Source organism: Lathamus discolor, chromosome 3 (genome assembly GCF_037157495.1).
Source record: "Lathamus discolor isolate bLatDis1 chromosome 3, bLatDis1.hap1, whole genome shotgun sequence".
NCBI classification, from domain to species: Eukaryota; Metazoa; Chordata; class Aves; order Psittaciformes; family Psittacidae; genus Lathamus; species Lathamus discolor.
The window spans coordinates 136,309,742-136,336,486 of record NC_088886.1 but is presented as its reverse complement, the minus strand read 5'-3'; the positions used below and the strand labels follow the sequence as shown (position 1 = coordinate 136,336,486).

At 54.6% G+C, this 26,745-nt stretch overlaps 2 protein-coding genes across 6 annotated transcripts; one reads left to right on the top strand and one right to left on the bottom strand.

The window, feature by feature from the left end:
- The first annotated feature begins 304 nt into the window (after positions 1 to 304).
- CNNM1 (cyclin and CBS domain divalent metal cation transport mediator 1) lies at positions 305 to 19,335 on the top strand. 5 transcript variants are annotated; one of them, XM_065672024.1, is made up of 12 exons: positions 305 to 1,895; positions 12,187 to 12,330; positions 12,895 to 13,035; positions 13,316 to 13,485; positions 13,658 to 13,757; positions 13,917 to 13,964; positions 17,888 to 18,054; positions 18,260 to 18,437; positions 18,721 to 18,826; positions 18,864 to 18,929; positions 18,973 to 19,043; positions 19,239 to 19,335. In XM_065672024.1, exons 1-12 carry the CDS (start codon positions 383 to 385, stop codon positions 19,316 to 19,318), a joined length of 2,784 nt encoding a protein of 927 aa, XP_065528096.1. In that variant the 5' UTR covers positions 305 to 382; the 3' UTR covers positions 19,319 to 19,335. The 5 variants fall into 5 exon arrangements, with proteins under 5 accessions (XP_065528096.1, XP_065528095.1, XP_065528093.1 ...); XM_065672023.1 differs by adding an exon at positions 16,843 to 16,905 and having other exon boundaries at positions 18,260 to 18,430; positions 18,726 to 18,834; positions 18,927 to 19,043; XM_065672021.1 differs by adding an exon at positions 16,843 to 16,905 and having other exon boundaries at positions 18,721 to 18,834; positions 18,927 to 19,043.
- A 2,810-nt stretch (positions 19,336 to 22,145) lies between these two features.
- On the bottom strand, positions 22,146 to 26,335 carry GOT1 (glutamic-oxaloacetic transaminase 1). The gene is made up of 9 exons (XM_065672019.1): positions 26,100 to 26,335; positions 25,668 to 25,849; positions 25,002 to 25,125; positions 24,698 to 24,810; positions 24,398 to 24,502; positions 23,694 to 23,844; positions 23,395 to 23,560; positions 23,126 to 23,268; positions 22,146 to 22,839 (listed from the first exon to the last, which is right to left on the bottom strand). Exons 1-9 carry the CDS (start codon positions 26,212 to 26,214, stop codon positions 22,700 to 22,702), a joined length of 1,239 nt encoding a protein of 412 aa, XP_065528091.1. The 5' UTR covers positions 26,215 to 26,335; the 3' UTR covers positions 22,146 to 22,699.
- Positions 26,336 to 26,745: the final 410 nt, after the last annotated feature.

Genomic DNA, 26,745 nt, shown 5'->3' with positions numbered 1-26,745 from the left:
AAAATCGCTCCCGCGGGAAGACGGGAGATGAATTTGAGGGAAGAGCAGAAGAGCCGGGCCTCAGCAGGTGACGGAGGGAGGCAGACCGCAAACCCCTGCTCCACACAGAGCGTGGCAGAGGCGCCCAGGCAGCCCCGCCAGCCCCGCACCATGTGCGGGGTGCGCGCCGGATGCCGCCCGCCGCGGGGATGCTCCCGCGAACCGCCCCCCCGGCCGCCCCGCTCCGCCGGCTCCTCCCGCCGCGGGCCGGCTCCCGGTTGCACGTGGCGCGGCGGCTGCCCGCCCCCCGGCCCACGTGTGCCGCCGCGCCGTGCCGCGCCGTGCCGGCTCCCCGCTGCAGTCCCGGGGCGGCGAGCGGGCGCTGCGGTGCCGGTGCAGCGGCATGGCGGCGGCGGGCCCGGGGCGCAGCGGCGGCGGCTGGGGCCGGAGCCGGGGTGCCGTGCTGCTGCTCTTTTTCTCGCTGTCTCCGCGGCCGCCGGCCGGAGCCGCCTGGCTGCTGGGGCTGCGGCCCGAGGACACGGCTCCGGGCCGGGTGTCCTTAGAAGGCGGCGCGGTGCAGGCGGCGGAGGGGAGCCGCTTCCTCCTGCGCCTCTACTTCCAGCCGCCGCCCGAGGGCAACGGCAGCCGCGGGCCGGCGGAGGAGCGGGAGCCGCGGCTAGTCTTCATCGAGGAGGCGGCTCCGGCGGCGGCGGGGGGCAAGACGGCGCGGGGCCCGGCGGAGCGGTGCCGGGAGCGCAGCGCCTGGGCCTCGGACGTGGAGGTGGTGGGGCCGCTGCGGTCGGGCGGGGCGGCGGGCTCGGCGCTGGCCGAGGTGCGGGTGCGGGAGCCGCGCAAGGGCGAGGGGGCGGCGGCGCCGGGCGGGCGGCTCTTCTCGCTGTGCGCCTGGGACGGGCGGGCCTGGGCGCATCACGGCGCGGCGGGCGGCTTCCTGCTGCGGGTCCGGCCCGCCTCCCCGGCGCTGGGCGCCTGGCTGCTGCCGCTGCCTGAGGCGGGCTGGCTACGGGCGCTGGGTGCCCTGCTGCTGCTGGGGCTGTCGGCGCTGTTCAGCGGGCTGCGCCTCTCGCTGCTCTCGCTGGACCCGCTGGAGCTCCGCGTCCTGCGCAATAGCGGCTCTGCCGCCGAGCGGGAGCAGGCGCGGCGGGTGCAGGCTGTGCGCGGCGGCGGCGGCACTTACCTGCTGTGCACGCTGCTGCTGGGGCAGGCCGGGGCCAACGCGGCCCTGGCCGGCTGGCTCTGCGCATCGCTGCCGGGCGGCGGAGCGGCAGCGGCGGCCGCGGGGCAGCGCGGAGCTCCCTGGCTGCCGGTGCTGCTGTGCACCGCCGCCGTCTTCCTGGGCGGCGAGGTGCTGCCCTACTCCGTCTGCTCGCGGCACGGGCTGGCCATCGCCTCCCGCACCTTGTGCCTGACCCGGCTGCTGATGCTGGCCGCCTTCCCCCTCTGCTACCCGCTCAGCCGGCTGCTGGACTGGGCTCTGCGGCAGGAGCTCAGCGTCTTCTCCACGAGGGAGCGTCTGCTGGAGACGCTGCGCGCCGCTGGCCCCCACGGAGACCTCGTGCGGGAGGAGCTGGCCATGGTGCAGGGAGCGCTGGAGCTGCGCACCAAGGTGGTGGAGGATGTGCTGACGCCGCTGGCCGACTGCTTCATGCTGCGTGCCGACGCCGTGCTGGACTTTGCCACTGTCTCTGAGATCCTCCGCTCCGGCTACACCCGCATCCCCGTCTATGAAGGCGACCGGCGTGATAACATTGTAGATCTGCTCTTCGTCAAGGACCTGGCCTTCGTCGACCCCGATGATTGCACCCCCTTGCAGACTGTCACCCGCTTCTACCGCCGCCCACTTCACTGTGTCTTCAACGACACGCGTCTCGACACACTGCTTGAGGAGTTCAAGAAGGGTGAGGCCACTGGGCCACCACCTCCTGGGCTCCCCCTGCACCCCTCTTGCACCCCCAGTGATTGCCAGGTCAGCAGCCCCACGGCCCCCCTGTGTGGCCTCCTGGCTGAACTCGGCAGGTACCAGGGATGCTGGGGTGAGTTGTGCCCTGCATGTGCTCGTGTGGTGGTGACCCTGGTGTCACCTGGTGGAGCAGCCTCGGGGTGGATCGGGGGCCTGAAATCCTGGTCGTGCCTGTGATGTTTTGGAGACTGTAAGAGCCTTCGGCCTCAGAGGTTGCTAGCTCAGAAGGTGAGCCCTGTCCCACAGGGTTGATGCCTCTGCGGTGTCATGGCCGCATGGGCACAGTGCCTACCTTGCACTTCTGCCCCGGCAAGGCAGCACTCACCACTCTGTTCTGCACATAGGAGTTTATGGCAGGAGATAAGATCTTGTGACTTAACTCTCGCATTTTCAGCCTAGCAGTGGGAAGCTGGTCTAGGAAGTGTTTCTGTGCAAGTGGTTTAAAGAAAGAAGACAAGCCTAAGCCCTTAGAAAGAGCTGTACTTTTTCTGCAGCTGTGACAGTATTCATAATTCGGCAGCTGCCAGCAGCCCCAGAGATGCTGAGAGCTGTGTTTCATTAACCATATCTTAGGAATACACACAGCATGTGGTTTCCCCCCCGCTGGGAATGGTGTTTTGCTGCGTGTTACTCAGTACGTCATACCGTGGTGAGTGAGTCTTTAAGAAATGGCTGCAGCGGTGACATCCTGCATTATGTAATGTGGGAAGACAGCATTCGGCTCCCGGGCTGCCTGGGGCTGCTCTGCCGCAGGCAGAGATGATCATGTGAGGAAGGCTAACCTGGTCCCTTCCAGATACAGAGAATGCCTCTCTGAGTTATCTCCCTGCTCGTTTGTAGAGGCAGGAAAAGGGGAGGATAGGATGTGTGCCAGAGAAGTGATCATCAGATGCATGCAGGTCAGCATCTTCTCTGGAGATGCACGACTATCCCCACCACCTTTCAGGGTCGAAGGGAGCAGAGTTGTGTGTGGCACACAATACTGCCCTCTCAGCAGGATTGGAGACTCCCAGTGGTGCAAATCAGCAAATCCCTGATTGCCCTCAGGGTTCACCCCTGATGAGCTGCAGTAGTCCCTCATTTCCCCCTTCTTCCCCCCGGGCTTCTTGTAATGTAACCAGTTGTCTCTCATCTTCCTAATTCCTTATGTGCTTCGCAGTTCTTTCTTAACTGTGGCTTTCCGCATGATACTGCAACACTACTGTAGTTCACCTGAGTTCACCTGAGGTCTCTGCTACCTCTCCCTAGTCTAGAGAGTTCGGTGCTACCAAAGATGTCAGATGACTTCGGTACAGTCCCCCTTGATCAGTCTCCCCTGCGCTTTATCTGATCTACTTTGGTGTACTCAACTGCTTCCCCCTCCAGAGCTGTTCTAAAGCCTGCTACCCTGTGGATCAACCAACCTCTAGAAATGGATTTGTGGTTGCTTAGCTCACTGCCCTTTGCTTGCTGCCCCTCTCTGCTGTGCTTGAAAATAAATGCTTTGTGTGTGTTCCTCCCTGAGCTGACAGGTACGTTAACAAGCCTTGCTTCCTGCCCTACACTTTCAAGTGCTAGTCCTTATCTCAAATGAAGATTGTCCATCCTTCTTCAGCTTTGCTCAATTGAACTCTTGGCATTTTGCTTCAGACTCTTCCTCCCTTACATCTCTTTGCCATAATGGCCTCCTGGAGCATTTTGCCCCTATGTAGAGCTTTCCCTAAAACTTACTTCTGTTCCCACCTCATTTCTTCTTGTGTTTCCTAAATCACGTGGTTGAAAAGCCTTGCTTTTGGTCTTGGTATCTAACTCAGCATGGTGGTTAACAGTTCCAGCTCTTTCCCAAAATGTTCTTCTCCCCAGGGGTTAGTGTTCTCTTCCAGTTCATCTTTCCCCTATTTGTAGGCATTTAGTCACTCCCAGCACCTTGTGTTTGTAGATGGCCACCCCCAGCCCAGCCCTGAACCCCTCCTAAAATCTGTTTTCCCAGTTCCAAATACAGGTTCCCATGCCGGCTCCTGCGCTGCGACAGATGTTTGCTCCTGGCTGCCCTCAGTCCCATCCCTGCTGTCTCAGCCCTGCTCACTTGACTATTTAATTTCTAAAATAAAGATTTCCCATTTGTAATTAAGAATCTTCATCACTGTCTCCTTTTCTGTGTCCGTTTGAATTATGGTGAAGTTACCTTGTTTGATCCAATCAAGGTTGCTTTCCATGGCTAGGTCTTCTGTGACACCTCCACTAATTAGAGAGTAGGCTGACTGCTTGTTGGTTCAGTGAGTGCTTAATGAAGGCATTCATCACTTTGCACATGCAGGGTGCCTGCAGGACAGCAAATGATCCACTGAGGCGGTCTCCAGTCTGTTTCTAGGAAATTAAAGTCTCTGGTAAGGATGGGCATTGAGAATTGTTTCCAGGTCCTTAGGTCCCAGACAAACCTTAGAGAAACCTTGCCAGCTTGCTTTTCCTTCTCCCATGGTTAACACAAATAGGTTTTGTATCCTTTCTTTCTTCTTGTTATTACAGTGTTTATACAAAATACCCATCACATTTTAAATCTTTCTTTCCTGAAGAGCGTTGTATACTTCTGATCGGTTTCACTGATGATTAATGTTCTGCCACATCCAACATGCCCAAAATGCTTTTTTTTTTTTTTTTGCATAACGAACAAGTAACACAATTTCACGGCCTGAGCTCCTTGCCACAGTACGCAAACATTTGTTCTTTCTTACTGAAAATGTCAAGTGATGATTAAATACAGCACTTTGATACTTGCTCACACCTCCAGCAGCACATCCCGGTTTTGTCTCTCCTCCTACTTGCCAATATCACACTATTATCCTTGTTTACAAGATGCATTTCTTTCCTCTCATTGTGCTATCCTAGCTATGAAGATAATCAGAGTTTTTTCCTCTCTAGTCTTTTATAGCAGGGTTTGAAGGGAGGTTTTCCTTCACTGGTTTCTAGGTATGCTCACACCTAATCTTGTTTGGGCAAAGTTCCATCAAGATGCATGATGTTTTCCTTGAGTTTAATCCATAGGAGGGTTGCAGATCCCCTGTCCTGCAGCACAACCCTGTGTAGATGGAATTACACTCCATGGACCTGGGGAAGGACACTTGTGTAGCATCAGCTTGCCAAAACATTAAAATTGTGTGAAAGTGGGATGGTTTAGTGTGAGGTGTCCCTGCCCATGGCGGGGGGGGGGGTTAGAACTATATGATCTTGAGGTCCTTTCCAACCCTAACTATTCCATGATTCTATGATTCTAAGTAGCAGCATACACTTCAGTAGCACCTATGGAGATGACAGCACAATGTGGTTACAGTGCCCAAGAGCACTCTGAGCTCCTGGTTGACAAAACCTGGCCCCTTCCCCATCACAACAGAACTGGTCAAAGCCTTCGCATCTGCTCCTTCACAAGCCTGCTGCTGCTTGGCATTGTTCGATGTTTCTTTAGGCACTAATTCCTGGGGAAAGATGGTTAAACTGGGGACACTAATGGGAACTGAGAAAAACCCAGCAGAGAAGGCTGCAAACAGCAGCAGCGTGTGGGGTTGGTAGCTCGGATTCCAACCCACAGCCCCAAAGAGGAGGGCAGCTGCACAAACTGTATTGAAAAACAACATTACAGCAGAGCAAGACAGGTCCAGCTGAAGGAAGGAAATGCTAGTACTAGAAAATGGTTTTGCATTTATATTCTCATCAAAACTCAGTGGAGTGAGCTCAGAAATAATGAAACCTGAACACCCAGTTTGCCATCTTTTCAGGCAAGCCAGACGGTCATTACAGAGGGCATGCATAGTTGTGCAGCATTTACATTGAAGTGCCAAGTGGAGGACACTAGACAGAATGTATCTCCAGTTCTCTAGAAATAAGATGCATACCAGTACAGTTAACTTTGCCACCTGCAGCCCGAAAGAGGCTGAAACTACTGAAGGAGTGAAAAAATTAGGAGACAATTTCCTGACGGTTTGTACTGGTACATCTCAGAGTACCTGGCTTTATTCTAGGCTGCCAGGAGGAAGTGCCTAATGCAGCAGAGAAATAACTGCACCATATTTAGCAAGCTAATCAATGCAGAGGAGCAGATGAGGTCCCAGTAGGACAAACGTCACTTTGGGAATATGGAGCTAGGAGGAAAGATCTATGCATTCATTCAGTGTGAAATGCTGTGGGTGATGCAGTCTGTTCCTCCTCCAACCCTAGAAGATAACCAAAGCAATGTGTGTTGCAGCTTCAGTCTTATGATATTTCTCACATGGGGAGCTCATCCGTGAGGTCCACCTCCTTGTTCTGTAGCGCCTTTGGGAAGTCACAGTCTTCTCCCATTCTTCAAGTAATTAATGGGGTTTGTTGACTCATTTCCTGTTGGATTATATATACAGCAGTGGCAACATTCAGCAAGCAGTTGTCCTGTTGGAGGGACAGTAGAAGTTTGCTCTTATGTTCATTTTCCCTGCAGCAGGGCAGACGCTGAGGTACAGCCCAAATTGGCCTTCTGTGGTTTGGCATCTTCTAGGAGTTACTAAAAGTAGATTCTCCAAAACCAAACTTCCTGGCTTAGCAGGAAAACAGCCTGTCCTGGGGAGGGCTGTCGTTGCTTGTCAGAATACTCCACAGCCTCTGTCAGACTTCTACAAATCGAGTGTAGCTGGAGAAGGTGCTTACGCTTGCCAGAAACAGGGGTCAGTACCATTTCAGCTGCTTTTCATACTGTCCTTCTGAGCCTGCAGTCATTGCAAGCACAAAGCATGGCTTGAAATGTGGATGAGCCTTCGAGAGATTTCTGCAGTTACGATGGCATTGTCTATCCCATATAGTGTACAGGTCCCCTGAAAAGCAATTGCCAGACTGAGTGGGTGAGGTGCCCATGCACAAAAGATAGTTTCAGTAACTCTGCCTGAAACATTACTTTGGTTTTTGCCCCCAGACTGTGCTAAATCCTCCTGAGTGAACCCTGCTCTACCCGACCCCAGCAAGCCCAGGAGCAGGCCTGCTCTGGGAAGGCATTCAGCAGAGTAAGAGGGGAGCTATATCACTGGGGAGAGGTCACCCAGCCACCCATCTGCCTCCTGGGAGCTGTCAAAGGCACCTTCAGAGTGAGCTGTAGGAAAGGATCAAGTGGCCTATGCTACAGACACCAATGAAAACAGTTTTGCATTGGCTCTTCAGAAGTTTTTTTAGCTTGAGAAAGCCTCAGCATCATTGTAGGCTTCCTTAGGCTCCACATAACATGCAAGGGGACCCACCATTTCTGAGCTTGCAGGGTCATCCCCAAGAGGTCAGAACCCTGTTGTACAGCAGATGGAAGATGAGACTCTGTGTTCCCTCTAACCTCACCCTTACCCTCCTGATCTGTTTTGTCAATGGTAGTACATCAGCTTTTCCAAGTATTCCATCTTTCCCACAGTTTTCCTTAGGATTAAGAAAAGCACCAAAGCCAAGTACGAGAAAGGCTTTTATACTCTGCTAAAGCCAGATGTAGTCAAATGAAGTTCTTATCTCTGAGGAAGGTCTGGATTGGATTAGATTAGAATTTACAGATTTTCATTTGCATAGCTCTGATTCCCATAAAATTGGGTGCTCCCACAGCCTTCTTGGTTATTTCCTGCCTATTTAGGTGTAAATGTGGATTGTCTTTAGGTGCAACTCCTCAGGCATGTGGTTTTACGCTTGTTGTGAGGTTGTGGTAACACAAGAGCATATGTGGTACCCCTCACATGCACATTTCCAGTTCAAATCGGGGTCCCCACTTGCTTCAGATTCAGGTCTGCAATGGGGCATGGAGATGCTGGCAGCCCCTCACCCAGAGAAGAGCTCTGATTGAAAGCACACAGAAAACAGATTTCAATTACATCATGGTTCTTTCATAAATCAACCTTAGTTACCAATTACTCTGGGGGGTTTGCCTTACATTTTGTAGCTGTACATGGTTCGTGGCTTGTGCCTGTACCTTTGATCTCTCAGTAACAGCTTTAGATCTTACTGTAAAATTTATGAAAGTAAATTTCATGCTTATCCCGTGGAATGAGAGACAAGGCTAAAGCATCTTTAACATTCCTCTGGCAGAGCACCTACACAAAAGAAGAGGTAAGGAAGTAGTCTGGGCTCTATTTGCAGCACTTTCTTTCCCACAAGTAAAGGCATTTCCGTGTGTTCAGACCCTGTTCTCCCACTGGGGAGGACGCTTTGAGGTGGATCTATAAGCCCAAGGTCATTTAGGCACCTATGAAATACAAAGGCTCCTAAAAACGGGCATGAAAGCTTTAGATATCTGTTCAAATGCTTGCTCCATCCAGAAGCTCTCAGCTGTTTATATTAGCTCTCTAATTTAGCATTAACTTTCCACCCAAATTGCTGTTTGAAAAGAGCAGATTTCATGTAGCTCATAAAGAATTTAGTACAGTTGTATCCCATGCTGAGCAGACACTTAATCACCTATAGACTTCCTGTGCAAGAGCAGCCCTGCCGAGGCCGGTGGAGCCATTCGCACAAGTGAAGTTAATTGCCCATTTGTTCTAGCATTTGCCAAACCAAGGCTTTGATTCTCGAGTGTTTCACTGTGCTTTCCTGCATCAGCAATAACCCTGTAAAATTCACATGTGACAGCTTGCTAGCGGGGAAGCAGCTCACCCTTATAATTCATTTCATTTGAGCTATCAAGCAATGGTTACAATAGCACAGTTTTTGGAACCAGTTTTACAGATCTTGAAGCTGGCTTAGATCAAGTTTGGGGGTTTGTTTAAATGATTTATCTCCCTCTCTTGTACTCCCACCGAGGCAGACCTGCAGGGTCATGGCTGCCGAAGAGAATACGACCCCTCTGGCACCTCCAAAAGCCGCTGCTTTTCCTCCTGTGCAAGTGTAGCAGCTCCCAGGTCCAGGCAGGGAGATGCAGCTGAGCTTGGCAGCAACCCCAGCCCAGAAGGGAGCAAGCCATGATCATACGGCCAGGGAGCCCACAGACCCCCCCCCCCCATCCCTGCTGTTGAATCTACAGGGAGGAAACCCAGGACCCAGCCAGGTCAGGGGGCAGGACTTTGCCAACGATCTCATGTCCCTCAGGTGGGAAACCAGGGCAAGTCAACCATTTCCCAGTGGTTTGCAAAGGCTGGGACTGAGGGCCAGGGCTTCTTGTGATTATGGGTATCAGCCAGCCAGGCAAGGGCTAGGATCAGTTTGCTTGATGTGCGCCACGAACAACCACATGAATTGCAACCATCTTCTATTGCTTGGTACCTGCCCCATCTCTAATGTGGGTCTAATGTTAGCCTGGAAACCTAAACCTGGGGGTTTATGGCATGGCTACAAGTGTTTATTTTCTGTGAAAATAAAGAACTCTTGAGCAGTCTAACAGCCCTCCTGGCTCTGCCCCCAGCGCAGTGAAACCCTGGGTCTCCTCCCAGGCTAACAGTGCTGGGTTACTTCTATATAATCTCATTTGCTGCTACGTGAGTATGGAGCTGGAATCATATTTCTCTGAGGCTGCTGTAGAGTAAATTACAGCGTTGATGTAGGTGTTTGGCCAGAAAAAGAATTGCGTCCATTACTCTCTGAGTGCCTTTAAGTAGCACCTAAGCTTTTTGTAAGGGCTCAGTGGTTTTGGGTTGCATGTAAATGTCATTAACAACAAGCTTTTGGCCAAAAGAAATAACTTCTCCCCTCTCCTTGCTCACCAGAGGACTTGGAGGAGACCAGATGGCCCCAGTGTTTGGGAGTGGGGTTTGGCAAAGGAGACACGTTCAAAAGTTGGACTTTGCTAAGATGAAATGTAGCTGTTGCTGCTGTCCTGTGGCCAACTCTGCCGCTTTCTTCTTTTTAAGCCTCAAGTCGTGTTGCTTTATTACCCCTGAACAGACGAGAAGCACAAACCTGGGTATGAAAGGAGTGAAATAACATGGTCAAAAGAACATGCTGAATTTCCAGTGCCCCAAAGCTATTGATTTGGGGTCTTTTTTAAGTGCATCCGAGTGCTACTTGCTATGATGTTATGTTCTCATTTCTAATTCTGTAGGCGTGGGAGGCAGTGAGCTGCTCTCTGAAATCTTGCAATAAAAGCTTGGTATGAGGAGGAGGGAATTTATACTGTGGAAAATGCCCAAGCTTTGCTGTGAGAAATGTATAGTGCTGATCTTCAGCTGAGAAATGTCACTTGCTCGTCTCGGACCCAGGACAAGGTTATTTGAAGGTCACTTGTTCCCCTGCAGTTTGTGTTTGATGGGACTGCCAGGCTGCCCTGCATGTGCTCATCCCTCTCCCTGTGCAGGGATGAGGCAGAAGGCACCAGCGGGCAAGGAGGGAGCTGTGCAGCAGGCAGGAGCCCACCCCTGTTGCATCTCTGTTCATAAATACTGTTCACATCCCCTTGCCCCGAGCAGCAGGCGAGTTTGTCAGGGGGGGTTTATGGGAGAAGCAGATGCAGAGGCAGCTGTATAGCAGAAGGGACCTGCTATACAGGTCCCCGTTTTGGGTGACCATTGCTGCTGAAGGAGCTCAGCTCCAAGCCCATGGGGAAAATGTGTTTGCATCTTTCTGGAGGTGCCTGCAGTGCCCATGGTACAGCTGGGTTTATGCAGGCATTGTGACAGGAGACCCTAGGGATGCAGAGCAAACAGAGGGAGCAGAAGTTGTTGGCTGTGGTGCTGATGAAGGACATTTTTAATGTTTTAAATAAAACTAGAGGTTCAGATCCCTGTGCCATGGGGGCAGTAAGAAAACCAGTGCTGTTTATTAGCAGATAGAAACCCAAAAGTTGTTTGTGGCTTGGGATTTGGGTTCTGGTCAAGCTGCTGAACAGGAACATAAATCAGAGCAGACAGTAAAGGAAGGGAGAAGTTGAAGAAGTCAAAACAGCTTACGGAGTTGGACATGTGAAAACAAATAGCAATATTTCAAACATGCCAAAAGCAAGAAGTGTGAGAATGTGTCAGCAGAGCTGCCAGGTTACTGGGGACAAGTGAGGAAGCTGAAAACGTGATTGAGAAACACTGACTTCCAAACAGGAGTCACCATCATTGCAGGTGAAGTTCCTGGTCCCAGTTTGCTTGTTTAAGGCAATAGAGAGGGGGTGCTGTCGAGGGCAGGGTTTGGAGAAGACATTTAGGTGCAAGCTGACGGCTTGGAAAGCCTCTGCATCCAGATGGTTCACCCAAGAGTTCTGCAGGAGCTGGGCTGAAAGCTGCAAACAAACATACGCATTTCTGCATTAAAACCAGCTGCTGTTCCAAGGAGCTGGAGGCTTTGCCTGTGTTTTAAGAAAAGCTTTAGGACTGGTCCAGACATTGATGGATAGAAAGATGGTGGGAGGCTGTTCCTGGCAATTTGATGGGAAGGATAATTAACAACAGAATGAGAAAACACCAGGAGGATGAGGGAAACCAGCAGAGCCCAAGGACATGCTCACATTTCTGTGTTAGAGGATGCTGTCTCTTTGCTCTGTTAGAGTTGTTCATGGCAATGAAACCGAGGGTAAGCAAGAAGCAGCTGGTATAACATACACATCATCCCTGCACAGGAAGCTGCCAAAGAGCTAAACAGAGTGACTCATAGCAGGGTGCCCAGGTAAAGAATCAGAGAATCGTTAGGGCTGGAAGGGACCTCTGGAGATCACCCAGTCCAACCCCTCTCCCAGGCAGGGCCACCTAGAGCAGGTTACACAGGAACGTGTCCAAGCAGGTTTTGAATATATTCAAAGAGGGAGACTCCACAACCCCCCTGGGCAGCCTGTTCAGTGCTCTGCCACCTTCAGCATGACAAGTTCTTCATGTTGACGTGAAACTCCCTGTATTTTAGTTTATGGCCTTTGGTCCTAATCCTCTTGCTCTGCACCACTGAAAGAGTCTGGCACCATCCTCCTGGTACCCACCTTTGAGATATTTATATTCATTAATGAGATCGCCTCTCAGCCTTCTCCAGACTAAAAAAGCCCGCCTCCCACAGTCTTTCCTCACAAGAGAGATGCTCCAGACCCCTGACCACTCTGAAAGAAAGCAAGCAGCCCCCAGAATGAGCCAGTCAGAACCCTGTGACACCTGGGAGTCAGCCTGGGGCATAGTAGCCCTGTTAGGCTGAGCTGTGTGTCCAGCCCTTCTCCTTGGGTTAGCATGGCTGGGATGGCTTTGGGTGCCTCTGAGGTTTGGCTGTGACCTGTGCCCCCCACCAAGCCCTGCCCTCCTGCCAGCCTGCCGTGCTGGGACCCCTCTCACCAGGGCTGGGGGCTCACTGCTACTCTGCTCTTCCCCACACAGGAAAGTCCCACCTGGCCATCGTGCAGCGGGTGAACAACGAAGGGGAAGGAGACCCATTCTACGAGGTGATGGGCATTGTCACCCTGGAGGATGTCATTGAGGAGATCATCAAGTCCGAGATCCTGGATGAGACGGATCTGTACAGTTAGTGTCCCAGAGCAGCTACTGCGGTTGCAGGAGCCAGGGTGGGAGCCTGCACAGACAGACAGACATGTGGGTAGGAAACAGGCCAGAGCAAATTGTGGTCCTTCCCCAGAGCAATTAACAGTCATGGTGGGAAAGACAAGAATGATGGACAGATGCTGGTCAGATGTCAGGGAGTCTTGAATGCTGAAGATAGAAAAGCACCAGCACCAGCAGCCAGTGGCTGGGCAGGGCCTTAGCCGGGGGCACGTGTATTGGGCATGAAGTGCTCATGGGTGGTTCCCGAGCTCCTTCCAGCTCTGGGTGACACATCCAGCCAGGGCAATCCAGGACTTGTTCCTGAGAAAGAAGTGTGTTTTACCACCCTGCTCCCTCTCCAGGGAGCTGCTCCCAAGGCTGGGATGCATGGCACGTTTTGTGTGCCCTGCTGCTCCACAGCAGCCCTGCCATGGCGTGCAGCAAGATGTGCCTCTCTATATACATGTGCATGTGGTATGGGCCCTGCAGCTGCAGCAGCTCTATGGCTGCTGCAGGCAGGCAACTGCTTTGCTCTCTGCCCTGCAGCGAACAATCGGAAGAAGGAACGTGTGCCCCACCGGGGACGTAAGCCCCAGGACTTCTCCATATTCAGGCTCTCGGACAGCGAGATGAAGGTGAAGATCTCCCCGCAGCTCCTCCTGGCCACCCATCGGTTCATGGCAACAGGTACCCTCTCCCTTGTGCAAGCCCTGCATCTCCCTGCCGCAGCACCAGCCCTGCATGGCATCCCTGAGCCATTCTTGGGTCAGGCTCCTCTGTTCAGTGAGTGGTTTCTGCCTGCCTGGAGCCGGGGCATCCCACTGCCCCACCAGCATGGGTCTGGTTGAGGTCCCCTCAATGCAGCAGGGTGCTGAGGCTGCAGGAAGAGGGACCATGAAACTTAGAGGACAAGGGGCTCTTGGCAGCCCCATCCCTGCTGAGCAAGCGTGTGTTGCTCCCCCTCTAGAAGTGGAGCCTTTCAAGTCCCCTTACCTCTCTGAGAAGATCCTGCTCCGGCTCCTCAAACACCCCAACGTCATCCAGGAGCTCAAGTACGACCGCAAGAACAAGAAGGCGGCGGAGCATTACCTCTACCAGCGCAACCGCCCTGTCGACTACTTTGTCCTCATCCTGCAGGTGCCTGGGGCAGTAGCGAGTAGAGCGTGGCAGGGGGTGGCCTGCCTCTCCTCACCACCTTGCTCTGGGCTGCTTCTGCCAGTGGAGATGCAGCAGGGTCCCTGCAGCCCCAGGTGGGTTGGTGGCTGGGATTCAAGGTGCCCGTCTGAGTGGGTTTTCCTTCTCCTTCCAGGGGAAAGTGGAGGTGGAGATTGGCAAGGAAGGGCTGAGGTTTGAGAATGGGGCATTCACATACTATGGTGTTCCTGCCATCATGGCTGTTGTCTCCTCAGGTAAGGGCTCTGTGAGGTCCCTCCAGCCCTGTCTTTGCTTCAGCAGTCTCCATGGGGGCTAAGCTGGGGCTGGCTGTGGGGTGGGGTGGCCCTGCTGCAAGGTGTGGGGCAGGCGGGGTCCTTCCTCTGTGTTCCCTACGCCTCCAGCTCTCATTTCAGATAACGACGTGCGAAAAGTGGGCAGCCTGGCTGGATCCTCCTTCCTATGTAAGTCTTTTGGGACAGGTTGGAGCTCTAAAATCTCTCCTCTGCGGCACAGGCTGCCTGGAGGAGGGATGGGTTTGCACCCTGTGCAGAGCAGCTCAGGCTCTGCACTGAGATCACCCCTTTAAAAACCTCAGTGGAGAAAGACCTGAGGGCTGATGCAGCCTGCAGGAAGGACATTGAGGTCCCTTTGAGGTCTCAGCTAAGTGCTGGATCCCTTCCGGTGGATCCCAGCAGGCTGGTACTACAAGGGGCACTGCCCACGGGTGGCAGCATGATGATGCAGATGGGAACAGTGAACCCTGTGAATTCTGGCACAGTGCATCTGCATCTCAGTGTAACAACTCTGGACCCATTTGCACTCCTGAGGCTCGGGGGATGAGCTTAACATGGGTCCCACACGAAGGGCATGGGGGGTGCTTGGGAACTGCAGAGATGAACCTGGGAGGCATTTGCACATGTTGGTGGGGGAAATCAGCTGAGTCAGGAGTAGATGCCCCCGTCCAGGTAAATTCCTTGCCTGCAGAGCTGATGTTTTACCGAGCAGTTTCCCTGCAGAGGGAGCTCAGATTAGGGGAGTCTGTGCCCTCCCTTCTTTGCTGATCACCCCTGCAGATGGTTAATCCCCGGTGGTTTAGGAGTGGTGAGGTAGAGGTGTGGCTCACCCCCGTCAGGCACATCCCTCTTCCCAACCCCAGCTGGATCTGCAGTGCTGATGGCCCAATGAGAATGCTCTGGTGCCTAATCAAAACAAGAACCCATCAAGTTTAACCTTTAGGGAAGTGTAGGAAGGAATGTTGTTGAGAGAGCAGGGAGTCCCGTAGGGCAGGTGACTGTCATTCCCATGGCTCCAGTCTGCGTGCTGCTCTAGAGTTCACCTATTTCTTGCTTCTTGCTTTGCTTCCATTTAAAAGGCTGGCTCTGGACTGCTGGATTATCCCTCAGTGCACATTCCTGTGCTCCCGTGCAATTGCAGCGTGCTCGATTTGAACAGAAGAAATCAGTGAAGCGGCTGATTTCCCCCAGGATGTTGTTGCATGCTCCAATGCCCTGTGCCCTCAGTGACCATCCCCAGGGCTCCTCAGAGGCTCAGGCAGTAGGTGATGCCCACAAGCCACAGGTCAGGCAGGGCATAAGCCACAGTGGGAGCAGGGTCAGTGCAGCCACACATATCCACAGTGCTGCCCGCTGGGACACTGCTGCTCAGGGGACCTTTCCTCCCTGTGCTCGCACATGATCCTATGCCATGAGGCGTTTTCTGCCATCCAGCCACCCCTGCCTGCCCCGGGACGTGTGCTGCATCGCACCCCTGGCCAGTGAGGAGGCATGGTAGGCACAGGTCACAGGGCATCTCCCTTGTCAGGCCGCTGTCCTCCTTCCCCCGTGAAGCAAAGCCCAGCAGAAGTGAGTGAATTCAGACGTTAACCCTGGAGCATTTAACACTTCTTTATTAATTAACCATTGTTATGCAACTGTTTAATCACCAGGTGACCTTTGGCATTGGTGGTGTAGGGCATTGTTGTCGGTGGGTCAGGCACTGAGAGCAGAGGGAGAGTGCTAGTGGTTATCAACCCATCCTTTGCTTCCAGTTGGATGAGGTTGCTCTGGGAAGCACTTCAAGCTGGTCCCTTTGCTTGGACTTTTATTTGCAGCAGGTTTTGACTCAGAGGAGGACACGAACAGGAGTTACTGAGGAGTAACTGAATGGGGAGATTGGCAGGAGGGGCTGTAAGGCACATTTCCTGGGGGTTTTACCTCTGAAGCAATTTAGAAACATTAATCACATAGGCAGCAGACGGTTCCTAGAGCGTTGCCGCTGTGCTGAGGGCACAGTGGCTGGAAAGAAGGCAGTGTACCTCGGGCAGGAGGGACAGCAGCTGTGGGAAACACGGCCATGGCTTGAGATAGGGGCTGGCAGCCGATGGGTGGGCTCACATCTTCCTGTGGAGATGCCTTTGAGGTGGGTGCTGCCAGTGGTGAGAGCAGAGATGTGGCACCAGGAGGTGCTAACGAGTGCATTGCCCAGGGATGCTGTGAAGAGCAGCTCCCTGCAGGCAGCAAGTCGCAGGGAGGGGGAATGCCTGTCCCTGAAATTGTCACTGCTGCTGTAACCCATAGCAGTGAAACATGGGAAGTGAATGGACTGTGATTGCCCTCTCTGAGTCAATGGGATGTGGGGTCGTGGCTTCTTGCGGTTCCCCTGTGGGGTGGCTCTTGGCATCACTCCAAGGCTGTTGACACTGCCCTCAGGACCCTGCAGGGAGCTGCAGGCAGCCTGGCACAGATGCCTTTGCATCACGCTGAGGGGCTTCTGCCAGCCTCTGCCTGCAGCTGTGGGGCTGCGTAGGGCAGAACACATTCACTCTCTGCTACCTGCCTGAACACATGGAAGCATCTCAGATGCAAAGCACAGCCACTTGGCTTAGCTTCTGCCCATCCCCCAGGTGACACAAGCTGACCGTAAAGTTCCCTGTCCTGCAGCGGGTGGTGAAGGGCTGGAGCAGGGTGCCAGCACTCAGCCCATGAAAGATGCTTTCTGCCCACGTTGTGGCTCTAGGGAGAGGTGCGGCTGGGCAGACAGGCCTGGCAAGAGCTGGTTCCCCCCAGCCTCACCTCCTGTTACCTTGTCACAGAGCAGCCTGTTGATTTACAGCACTCAGGTCTGTGTCCCTGCCGGTGTCCCTGGCCCCAGGGCTGGCAAGCGCCTCCCTGGAGCAGAAGCAGGAGGGTGTAAGAGGGGTGGGAAGGGGTGATGGAGGCAGTGGTGGGAGCCCAGCCTGGGGCCGCTGGCACGTGATTCTTTTTTCTCATTGTTCCTCTTGGTCTGTCTGCCACCTCATGTCCATCCCTTCCTCCTTCCCTCCCTCTCTTCTTTCTGCAGTGCCTGTCTCAGTGTCCCGTACCTTCGCCTTCAGCAGAGGGGACTCACTGGCTGGCTCTCCAGGTAACAGGGCATGGCTTTGGGCAGGGATGTCTGCCTGTGCCAGGCTCTTTCCAGCTCCCTGTGTATGGTGCACCAAGGCCCCTGCACCCTGCATGCAGGGCAGCACAAGGAGAGGAGCACCCATGGCACCCCACACCCACAGCCCCTCACTGGTTGAGACACACCAGCAGCCTTCCCAGTATGATGTGAACCGCAGGAAGAATGGGATGGGGACAAGTGGGGAGCCATGGACAGCTTGGGTTTTCCTTGGTGTGCAGCTCCTGTACTTTCCTGCAGTCAGTGCTTAGGTTTTCTTGCTACTTGCTGCTTTTGATGACAGCTGCCCACAGCCCTGCATGCACACTGCCTTGCTTCCCTTGCTTTCTAGCAATCTGGGTAATAGAAGGACATTTTAGCAGCAGAGCAAAGTCAACAAGTTGTTGATGTCACCTGTGCAGGAGCAAGCTGCCTTTGTTCCCTAATAAATCACTGACCAGACAAAATCTATCACACCCTGTGTCAGAGGCCATCAGTTGACCTGAGCAATGGGCCAGCTTGCTGTAGCAGCCTCTGTTGTGCCGGGGTGAACAGGAGCGTGCCCTCAAGGCAGGTTAAGCAAACCTCCGAGGGCTGCCAGCTGCAACTGGAATTTGTGCCAAATGCCTTGCGGAAGGCCTGTGCTAGCAGGGGAGCTGTCAGTCAGTCAGTGTGACGGGCAGGCAGCAGCACTAACCTCTGCTGCCGGTGCCAGGTTGGATGCCTGCCTGTCCGGTCCCCTTTGATTTGTGCATGGCTGGCATGGCAGAGTCTCCACTGCCAGCATGCGCTGAGGAGGATCCCGGCAGAGGTCCCCACAGAGCCCCTGGCAGCCCCAGTGCTCGTGGGGCATAGTGGGGCATAGCCACCGGAGGTGACAGGTCCACCCTGCCCCTGCGCCAGTGCGGGGGACCCGCGCAGCACCATGAGTGAGAAGTGTTTGCCTCTCTGCCGTTCCTCCCCGCAGTGAACAGGTCACCATCACGGTGCAGCGGCCTCAACCGCTCCGAGTCCCCCAACTGGGAGCACAACGACTACGGGGGCAGCAACACACAGCTCCACAGCAGCAGCAACAACAACATCTACACCCCTGACTACTCCGTGCACATCCTCTGCGATGTGCAGTTTGTCAAGGTACAGGCTGGGCTGGCAGGGACTGTTGCACCCTGGGCATCCCTTCCCAGGCACCTTCTTGTCCTGCTGTGTCCTGGGAGCCTGATGGGTGCCCAGTGGGTGCTGGGGAATCCCACACTCCTGCTGGCTGGGGCTTTGGTACCACCAAGTCCCCAGGAGGTCTCAGTGGACCCACTGAGCTGGATGTGCATGTCTGTCAGCGCAGGTCACCCGACAGCAGTACCACAATGCGCTGGTGGCAAGCCGCATGGACAGCTCGCCGCAGTCCCCTGACATAGAGGCCTTCGACAGAGATTCAACCAAGGCCTCTACCCTGCGGGGAACCCCACAGACACCCAAGGAGGACCCCACCATCCTCCTGAATGAGAAGAACAGCATCATGTGTGAGTCACCCGGCAGCATCCTGCCATAGGCTAATGTTGCATGTCCCCTGAGAGCACCATGCTGGGATCTGCTGGCAGATCTGCTGGGCACACCACTGCTGAGGCACAGTTGCACATGGCCTGGGGCATAGGTGCAAGTGTGCAGGCATGTAATTCCTCTATGCTTGTGTCCCCTGTGGGTCTCTGGCAGTGGGACCTGCTGCTATGGTTGGCATCCTGCTGCGTCTGCCCCAGGCATAGCATCTCCCTGCCCTGCTGCCATGCTTGCCCTGTGTCCCTGCAGGCAACCGCTCTGAAGGACTGCACAGTCCCAGCGAGTCAGTGTTCCTGCGCATGGAGAGCATCCCCTTCATCCAGGAGGAGACAGCTGACAATGAGGAGAACAGCAAGCATCAGAGTGAGTCTGGCCGGGGGACATGCACACAGGACCCTGGGGGTGGCAAGGGCTGTGGTGCCCCTGGGTGCTGCAGCCGTACTGGGCTTTTGCAGACAGTGAGCACTGCGGCACTGTCCTGGAGCCAGAGTCCCCTGGCAGAGAGGCTGAGACCAGTTCAACACCAAGCAGCAATGAGGAGACGCTGGGCAGGAGGCTGCTGAGATCCCTGAGTGAGTGACTAACCCATGGAGGGAGCACCAGGGCAGAGCTCCTGGGGCACCCTGTATGGGGCTGATGGGCAACACAGTACCCTGGCAGTACCCCAGCAGCAGGCAACGATGCACCTAAGGCTAGCTCAGTTAGAGCCAGTCACCCTGTCCCTGAGCACCGTGCCCCCAGCATCCCAGCCCCTCTTGCTGTTGCAGGTGGGCGCAAGCAGCGGCCATCGCTGGAGGATGAGAAGTTGCCAGAGGAAAGCTCCAATCTCGACCCATTAATCACCTGAGCAGCAGCGTGGCCAGAGCACAGTGCTGGAGGCCCATGCAGACTGGAGGTAGGAACCTGCTTCTTAGTGCAATATTCCAGCAAATTAGAGGTTGCTCAACATTAATAGCATAAAATCAAGTTTCAAGCAGCAAAGCCAAATGCTGTGGTTAGGCATGCACATTGTTGGGGGCTGGAGCAGGGTCAAGGAATGTAGCAGCAGATTCCAGCCATCTTTGGGGCAGGAAGGGGTGTGGGAGACAGTGAGACCCTGACACATGTTTTCACAGCCAGAAATGTGTGTCTGCACCAATATCCCTGAGCCTGGCTTGGGAAGGTGCTGCAGGCTTGAGCAGCAGCAGGTGAGGGAGGGCAAGCTCCAGCTACCTGCACGAGGCTGCCTTTGTGTCTTCCAGGTCTGCAGCATGGGGGTCTCCTGCCATGAGGCTCATGTTCAACAGCAGCAGGTCTGCACCCGCTCGCTGCCTGCCCGCCTGCCCGCTCGCGCCTCCCCTCCCTGCAGGACTTGTGCAGAGCCCCATCCCCAGGCGAGAAAGGATGTGCCCCCGGCAGGGCTGAACCACCCAGGCAGCCTGGACCAGCCAGCTGGAGTCCGAGGGCCCTTGCCCAGCTGCTCCCTGGTAGCATCTGGTCTCAAGGAAGAGGTGGAAAAAGGAAAAGTAGATAAGTGTCTGTTATGGCCTCCCTGCAGGCAGAGCCTGGGGGGCAGTCCAACCCAGAACCTCCCTTAACATCATCTGCCATCCCCATCGTAGAGAGCCCCAGAGCCCCTTGGTGCTGGCACTGCACAGATGTGGTCACCACCACAAAGAGAATGTACTGTCTGGGGGGTGCCACATGCAGCTCAGGGCCCCAGCACACATTTGTGCCGTGCCTAGTGACACGCACACTTGCAGCACCTTGCACACACTGACCATCGACACAGCTCAGTGCTCCCAACCCCTGCTAGGCACAGGGCAGGGAGCCCAGCTCCCTGGAGCTCCATGCTGCCTTGAACCATCCTCCTCTCTGCACACGTCTGCCTGTGTGAGGGAGGCTCGCACCGAGCCTTTGGGTTGGTACAGATCAGTCAGTAGTGTTTGTAGAGGCTGAAAGCAACAGGGATATTACCATTAAAAGTGATTTCTCCCTGAGTTATGCCCTGTCTGTGTCAATGCGTGTTGGGAAAGATGTGCTAACCTCTCCAACTGGGCTCAGCTGCCCTCATACCCATGGCCAGAGGTGGCTGAAGTAACAGGACTCTGAAAGGAACAGGTAGAAGATCAAGTCAGCAAGTGCTTCCCAATTTCTCCATGTGAACCTCATCTCTCTTGTCACACTGGCTGGCATGAGAGCACTCAGAAGTGCAGAGTTACACCACAGCAGCACAGACAAGCATTGGGGGAGAACAGGAGTTAATACCATGCTATTGCAAACACAATAGCGGGATACACATGCTGGAATAGAGCCTGAGAGATAACAAATGTCTTAGTCCACCAATGCTGATAAAACTTCAGCTGGAGTTAACAGCATCACTGCCTGGACATTGCCCTTCTAAGGAAAAACACAGCAATTGAAAAGATGCCAGAGGAAAGCAAGGGCTGGAAAACAACTTCCAAAGGTTGAAGGAAACAGGATTGCTTAATCTTAACTGGTGAAGGATGTGGAGAAGGGAAGTTCTCAAATACATAAAAAGCTGTTGCAGAGAGGAAAGGAATAATCCGCTCTCCGTTGCCATGGTAAGTGGGATAATGGGTAATGAGCTTACACCACAGAGAAATTTAGGTCACTTGTTAGGAAAAACAAGGCTGTTAAGGCAAGCAAAGCACCGGTACAGATCACACATGGGGTGGGCCAGGCTGCACACCTAGAGGTGCATACAGACAGAAGTGTAAACAAACGTCAGAAATAGCAAAAGCAGTTGGTTCCCTCAACTCCTTCTCCTGATATCACCCCTAGAAGTCATCCTTTAACCAGGACCCCATCATCCTAGCTGTGGATGGATATCAAGAACGGAAAAAGCCCCCCACCTGCACAGAGACCAGGTTGCCTCTGGCTCACTCCCTTATGTGACATGAACGCCAACTTAAAAATTAGAGACTCCATGTGCTGTCTGTCTGCAAGAACAGCAAGGGAAGAAGACACCATTTTTGCCTTTACTGTCTAAGCTGCAGCACAAGCAAAATCCATCAGGGCATCAGTGACTTACTAACTGACCCCAGGAAAGGGGCTGTTTCCCTTTCTTCACCAAGATCTTGGCAGGAGGCTGCTCTGTCAAGGTGGTAATATCAGCTCACAAATAGATCTGCAAAGAGTGACTGCAGAGAGCAGAAACAGATGGTCCCAGCTCTTTTTCTGTGCCAGAAACAGGCTGTTGCTGGCAGGTCCCGCTGAAGCCAGGGGGAGTAGGTGGTAGTTCATCAGGGGCCTGCTGATAAGGAGGAACAGGAAAGATCCGCTTTTCAGCACATCAGAAGCAAGCCAGGAGCTCTGTGCCAAGGATGGATGGCCAGATGGTTGGGCAATACATGACCATCCAGAAAGCAAGCACATACAGACAGAACAAGCTGAAGAGCACAGGGGAGCAGAAAGAGGAACACAAGAGGGATATGGGAGGACCTGGTCAGATTTGTGTAGTCACAGGGAGCTCCCAGCTACACTCTCCCAATAGGACTGTGCCTCATTAGTAGCAACCATAACCATCAAAGATGCAATGCACCATGAGGGAGAAACGGAGAGCCTTGAAACCAACTGAGTAAGAACCAGTGGACAAACCAGGATGCTGAGGCTTTAACCGCAGCCTGGGAAGACATTAGGTCAGCCTGAAGGCACATTACACAAGGTAGGGGTAGTGTTCAGAGAAGGAGATTTAATTTTCTGTCAGCAACACAAAGAAGCAATAATCACGATTACGAATGTTTGCTCGCATAAGGCTCAGAACTCCAAGAGGGGGGGGACACATGACAGCAACAGCTTCACTCCTCCCCAAAATACTACAGAATGACATTAGTTCACAAGCCATATGAGATCCCAGCCGATTGAGCTGTTATCCCACAGCACATTGCACTGGCACCAGACTTCACATAGATCAAACTGATCAGTTACACGGAGTTGATTTAGATGTGCTAAAGATGCAGCTCTAAGTGCCTGAAGACCAGGCTGCTGTCAGTCAAACAAGAGCCAAGGCAGCTCATGTCGCCACCACCCTCCCGGGAACACTGGCTTACCATATTACAAGGGGCACTTCAAAAAGGTGAAAAGATGATTATCCCTGATTGAGCTGCCCCTCCGATTTTTATTAAACCCCAAGAGCTGCGGGTCAAGGCAAGCCATGAGCAGCAAAAGACACGGACTACGCACTATAGCTTTGGTGACTTCAGGTAAGTTTGTTTGTTCATGTGCTTCATTGGATTTTTGTGACAGCTTCATGGATGGACTTGGCCACGTAGTCCAGGTTCTTTGTAGTCAGGCCACACATGTTGATGCGTCCACTAGCCATCAGGTAGATGTGTTTTTCCTTGATCATGTACTCCACCTGCTTAGCTGGGGAAGCAATTGGACATCAGGTCAGAGCAGTGACCCCACACAGCTCAGAAAAGCCCAAAGAACCAGTCAGGACTGCTTGGATCTTTCATAACAAGCAGAAAACTTGAGCACTGGCCACCAAAATGGTGTCTGGTGCTCCATCCCTGCCTACCCAGAGGGGCAGCGATTCCAGGACTCCAGTGTGGTCCCTGAGAGATTCCTGCCTGGACTGCTTCAGCCCAATTCACCCCCACCAAAACTGTCCTCACCCAATCCTCCCTTCATGAGGCTACTTGGTACTTACGGTTCAACCCTGTGAAGCTAAACATGCCAATCTGCTCTGTGATGTGGTTCCAGGTGCCCGGGGTCCCAAGGGCCTCCAGTCGAGACCGGAGCTCTGAGCGCATCAGCAAGACGCGATCTGCCATCGTCTTCACATTGTCCTTCCTGCAGCAGGCAGGAAGCAGAGTGAGGACAGGCACCCATCCAGTTGGGAGCCATTTGACCAAGCCTTGCACTCAAGGAGACAGCTTCCCCTGCTTTCCCTCTCCCACTGTCCCTGGCAACACGTACCACTCAGCAAATAGCTGCGGGGAAGAAAGTGTAGTTGCCACAATGCGTGCTCCCTGGGAGGGAGGGTTGGACCAAGTGGTGCGCACGATCTTCTCCATCTGGGAAAGCACACGCTGCACATTGTCTGTGTCCTTCCCCACCACAGTCAGGTTCCCCACACGTTCATCTGTGGACAAGACAAGAGATGTGAGCCACTGGTCCCACACATTGTGACAAAGCAGAGCTCTGCCCACCCCAGCATGCCAGCCCCATCTGTCTGGGTATGATGCTACTGGGCCAGCTTACTGCCAGACACTCACTGTAGAGCCCAAAGTTCTTGGAAAACGACTGTGCACAGAAGAGCTCAAAGCCCTCGGAGACAAAGTATCGCACAGCCCAGGCATCCTTGTCCAGGCTGCCAGAGGCGAACCCTTGGTATGCAGAGTCGAAGAATGGAAACAGGAACCGGCGCTGCAAGGAGGAACAGTGTTAGAGGGAAACCTCTTCCCCACAATCTTCACGCTACCCCCTACTGCTCCCATAGGAGGGAAAAATGACCATTGAGCTTCTGGATGAATACAAAAGAAAAATGGTCCAGCAACACCAGACCGTAATATTTTCTTTCTACTGGGGTAAAAGAATAGGAAGACTAAAAGATAAAATGCAGGGAAAAAATGCATTTGAGGACACAGGCACAAGAGGTGCACCACCTTATATCCTATTATCCAGCACCTACGAAAAGCCGGTGCCCATGGATAATCTTTCCAGCATGAGAACCCTCGCTGCAGCTCATGCCACAGAGTTGAAAGTAAGAACCTGGAAGCATAAGCAGAACTGGGATACTTCTCTGAACACAGGCAACCAGCATCCTATCAGCCTTCCCTTCAACACCTGACCTGCAGGACTCTTCCAGCTCCTGCCACACATCATGCCATTCCATAGAGCTCATTTTGGATGCAAGCGGTCTGGCTGGCTCAAGAGCTATCTGTCCCCGCAGCACTACTTTAGCCCCAGCAGCCCATACCTTCATAACAGCAGCAATCTGCTTCCACTGGTCAGGAGTAGGGTCTGTGCCCGTTGGATTGTGCGCACAGGCATGGAGAATGAAAATGGAGAACTCTGGGGCTTTCTGAGGAGAGAGTAAAGTAGATCTTGGTCACACACAGAGATGAAACTGGGCACCCACAGCAAAGGGAGATGCCCTGACCTGCTCTGGACACTGAGTCTCTGCAGAGATCCACTTCTAGGTACAACATGCAAGAGCCCAGCCAGCTCCTGACAGCACAGTACCAAACTCAGCCCATCCCACACCAGTTTTACCCACCTCCATGTCATCCAGCAGACCCTGGAGATCCAGACCCCTCTTGGCAGCATCCCAGTAGTGATAGGTTCTAATGTCTTTAAAGCCAGCATCCACAAACACAGAGTTGTGGTTCTCTGAGGAAAGAAACCACTTCTCAGAAAAGCAGGCCCCACCTCCAGCAAGCCACCTCATCCAGCCCCAGCATCTCATTTTACCCACAAGCGGACCTCTCCTACTGCCTGCAAGAGACTCAGCCATGCTCCCCACACCAACCGACCCACAGGGCTCACTGCAAGGAGGCAACAGCACTGCCAACAGCACTCACCCCAGGACGGAGTGGAGATGTAGACCGGGGTTGCTGTGTTGTTGTTTCCGTTGTACCACCGCCTCAGAAACTCCGCACCGATACGCAGAGCGCCTGTCCCGCCCAAGGACTGAACGCCTCCAATCTGCAACAGAGAGAGGTGCCAGCAGGGTCAACCTCACTGTCAGTGTGCAGACAACAGAGCAAGAGAAAGATGCCAGACGTGCTCCCCGGGGTCACCCCAGCGAGGACACCATTCCCTTCCAGTAGTCTTCAGCCTCTTCCAACACACAGGTCCATCCTGACACTTTCTACAGTTATAAATAGACTTCAGTTATTCCTGTTACTTTTTGGCACAGAGCAGATTCCCAGCTAGTAGCTTATTTCAGGAAAGGTCGTCTGTTATCCAACTTCAGTTTCCCGTGGGGCAGCTGTTAAAAGATGAAGGAAACAAAACAAATTCCAGTCTCAGCTCACGTTCAGTCTTTCCCAAAAATTACAAGCAGCTTCAAGTACACGGGTTCATCAGGTAACCTACAACCAGTAAAAACCACATCAGAGAAATCCCCAAATCCTGCCAAAATGCCTTTACTCTGCGCGTTTGGGCTCAGTCTGCTGTAAAGACAACCCCGGGATCCCGGTGGCTCTCTGAGGAAGCATCGGTCTCACCCCCTGCCCACCACCTACCCGGTTCTCCTTGATGGCGGGGCTGTCGTCACCCAGGGCGATGCGGGAGGCATTGGCCCGGAACTCGGGCAGGCCCAGGATGGGCAGGTACTCGTGGTTCAGGCTGTTGTCGTTGGCGATCAGCTGCTCCACCTTTTTCACCACGGGCAGGACCCATGGCTGCCCCTCGTCCGTGCGGTAGGCTGCCGGGAAGCGAGAGCCGTGCTGGGCCCGCGGCACGGACACACGCGGCCGGCGGACAGGGGCCGCCCCCACGACCTTGACGCCCGCCGCTGGCCCGCTGCCCGCCCCGCCCCCGAACGGGCGCTCGTCGCGACCCGGTGACCTCTCGGACCCGGGGCCCGCCACTGCCGCTCCAGCAGGTGCCGGGGCCGCCGCAAGGGCAACGGCCGGGAAGGGGCCCCGCCGGGCGCGGGGAGGCCGCGGACTCACCGCCAACGCCCAGGTTGACCTTTCGCGAGTCCCCGTCCTCCCGGAAGTCCGCCGTGAGCTTGAAGACGGCGACCGGCGGGGCGCGGGGGACGGCGGTGAAGATGGAGGCGGCCATGGCGGCGCGACCCACTGCGGTCCCCTCCGGCTCGGTACGGGTGGCGCGCGGCGCCTGGAGGAGACGCTCACCTTCACCGGCGGAGCCGCCGCACGCCGCAGCCAATCAGTGAGCCGCCGGCGGCCCCACCCGCAGCCGCCAGCCAGTGGCGGCCCTGCGGCCCCTCGGGCGGAGCTTGGGCAGCCAATTGCGGCGGGGACGCCGGACGGCGGCGGTGGCCGCGTCAGGTGACGTCGAGCAGGCGCTGCCTATTGGCGGCTGGCGACACCCCTGTGCTTGGCTCCACCCCCTCCGCTGCGCCTCGGGGGAGCGGCGGGCGCCCGGCGTGCGGCGGGGGCTGCGTCCCTGCCCGCGGGTACCGGCGTGCCCGGGGCCGCGGCGTGCAGCGGGGACACGGCGTCCGGGGTGTGTGGGTTCCGGAGCTGCGGCCATGTGGTGCGGGGCCCCAGCGCGCGATGCCCGTGGTACGGCGTGCCGCTGGGGATACCGTGCCGGGGGCAGCGCTGCTCTGCGGCAGTGCTCGGGGGTGCA

Bases quoted from the DNA above. Each gene is read 5' to 3' on its own strand.
- CNNM1 (XM_065672020.1), top strand. From the start codon at position 383: ATGGCGGCGGCGGGCCCGGGGCGCAGCGGCGGCGGCTGGGGCCGGAGC. The intron at 13,758-13,916 runs GTAAGGGCTCTG...CTCTCATTTCAG, and splicing joins CATGGCTGTTGTCTCCTCAG to ATAACGACGTGCGAAAAGTG. The intron at 16,906-17,887 runs GTAACAGGGCAT...TCCTCCCCGCAG, and splicing joins CTCACTGGCTGGCTCTCCAG to TGAACAGGTCACCATCACGG.
- GOT1 (XM_065672019.1), bottom strand. From the start codon at position 26,214: ATGGCCGCCTCCATCTTCACCGCCGTCCCCCGCGCCCCGCCGGTCGCC. The intron at 25,850-26,099 runs GTGAGTCCGCGG...GCTTCCCGGCAG, and splicing joins GGTCAACCTGGGCGTTGGCG to CCTACCGCACGGACGAGGGG. The intron at 24,503-24,697 runs GTGGGTAAAACT...CTCTCTCCTCAG, and splicing joins GTCTGCTGGATGACATGGAG to AAAGCCCCAGAGTTCTCCAT.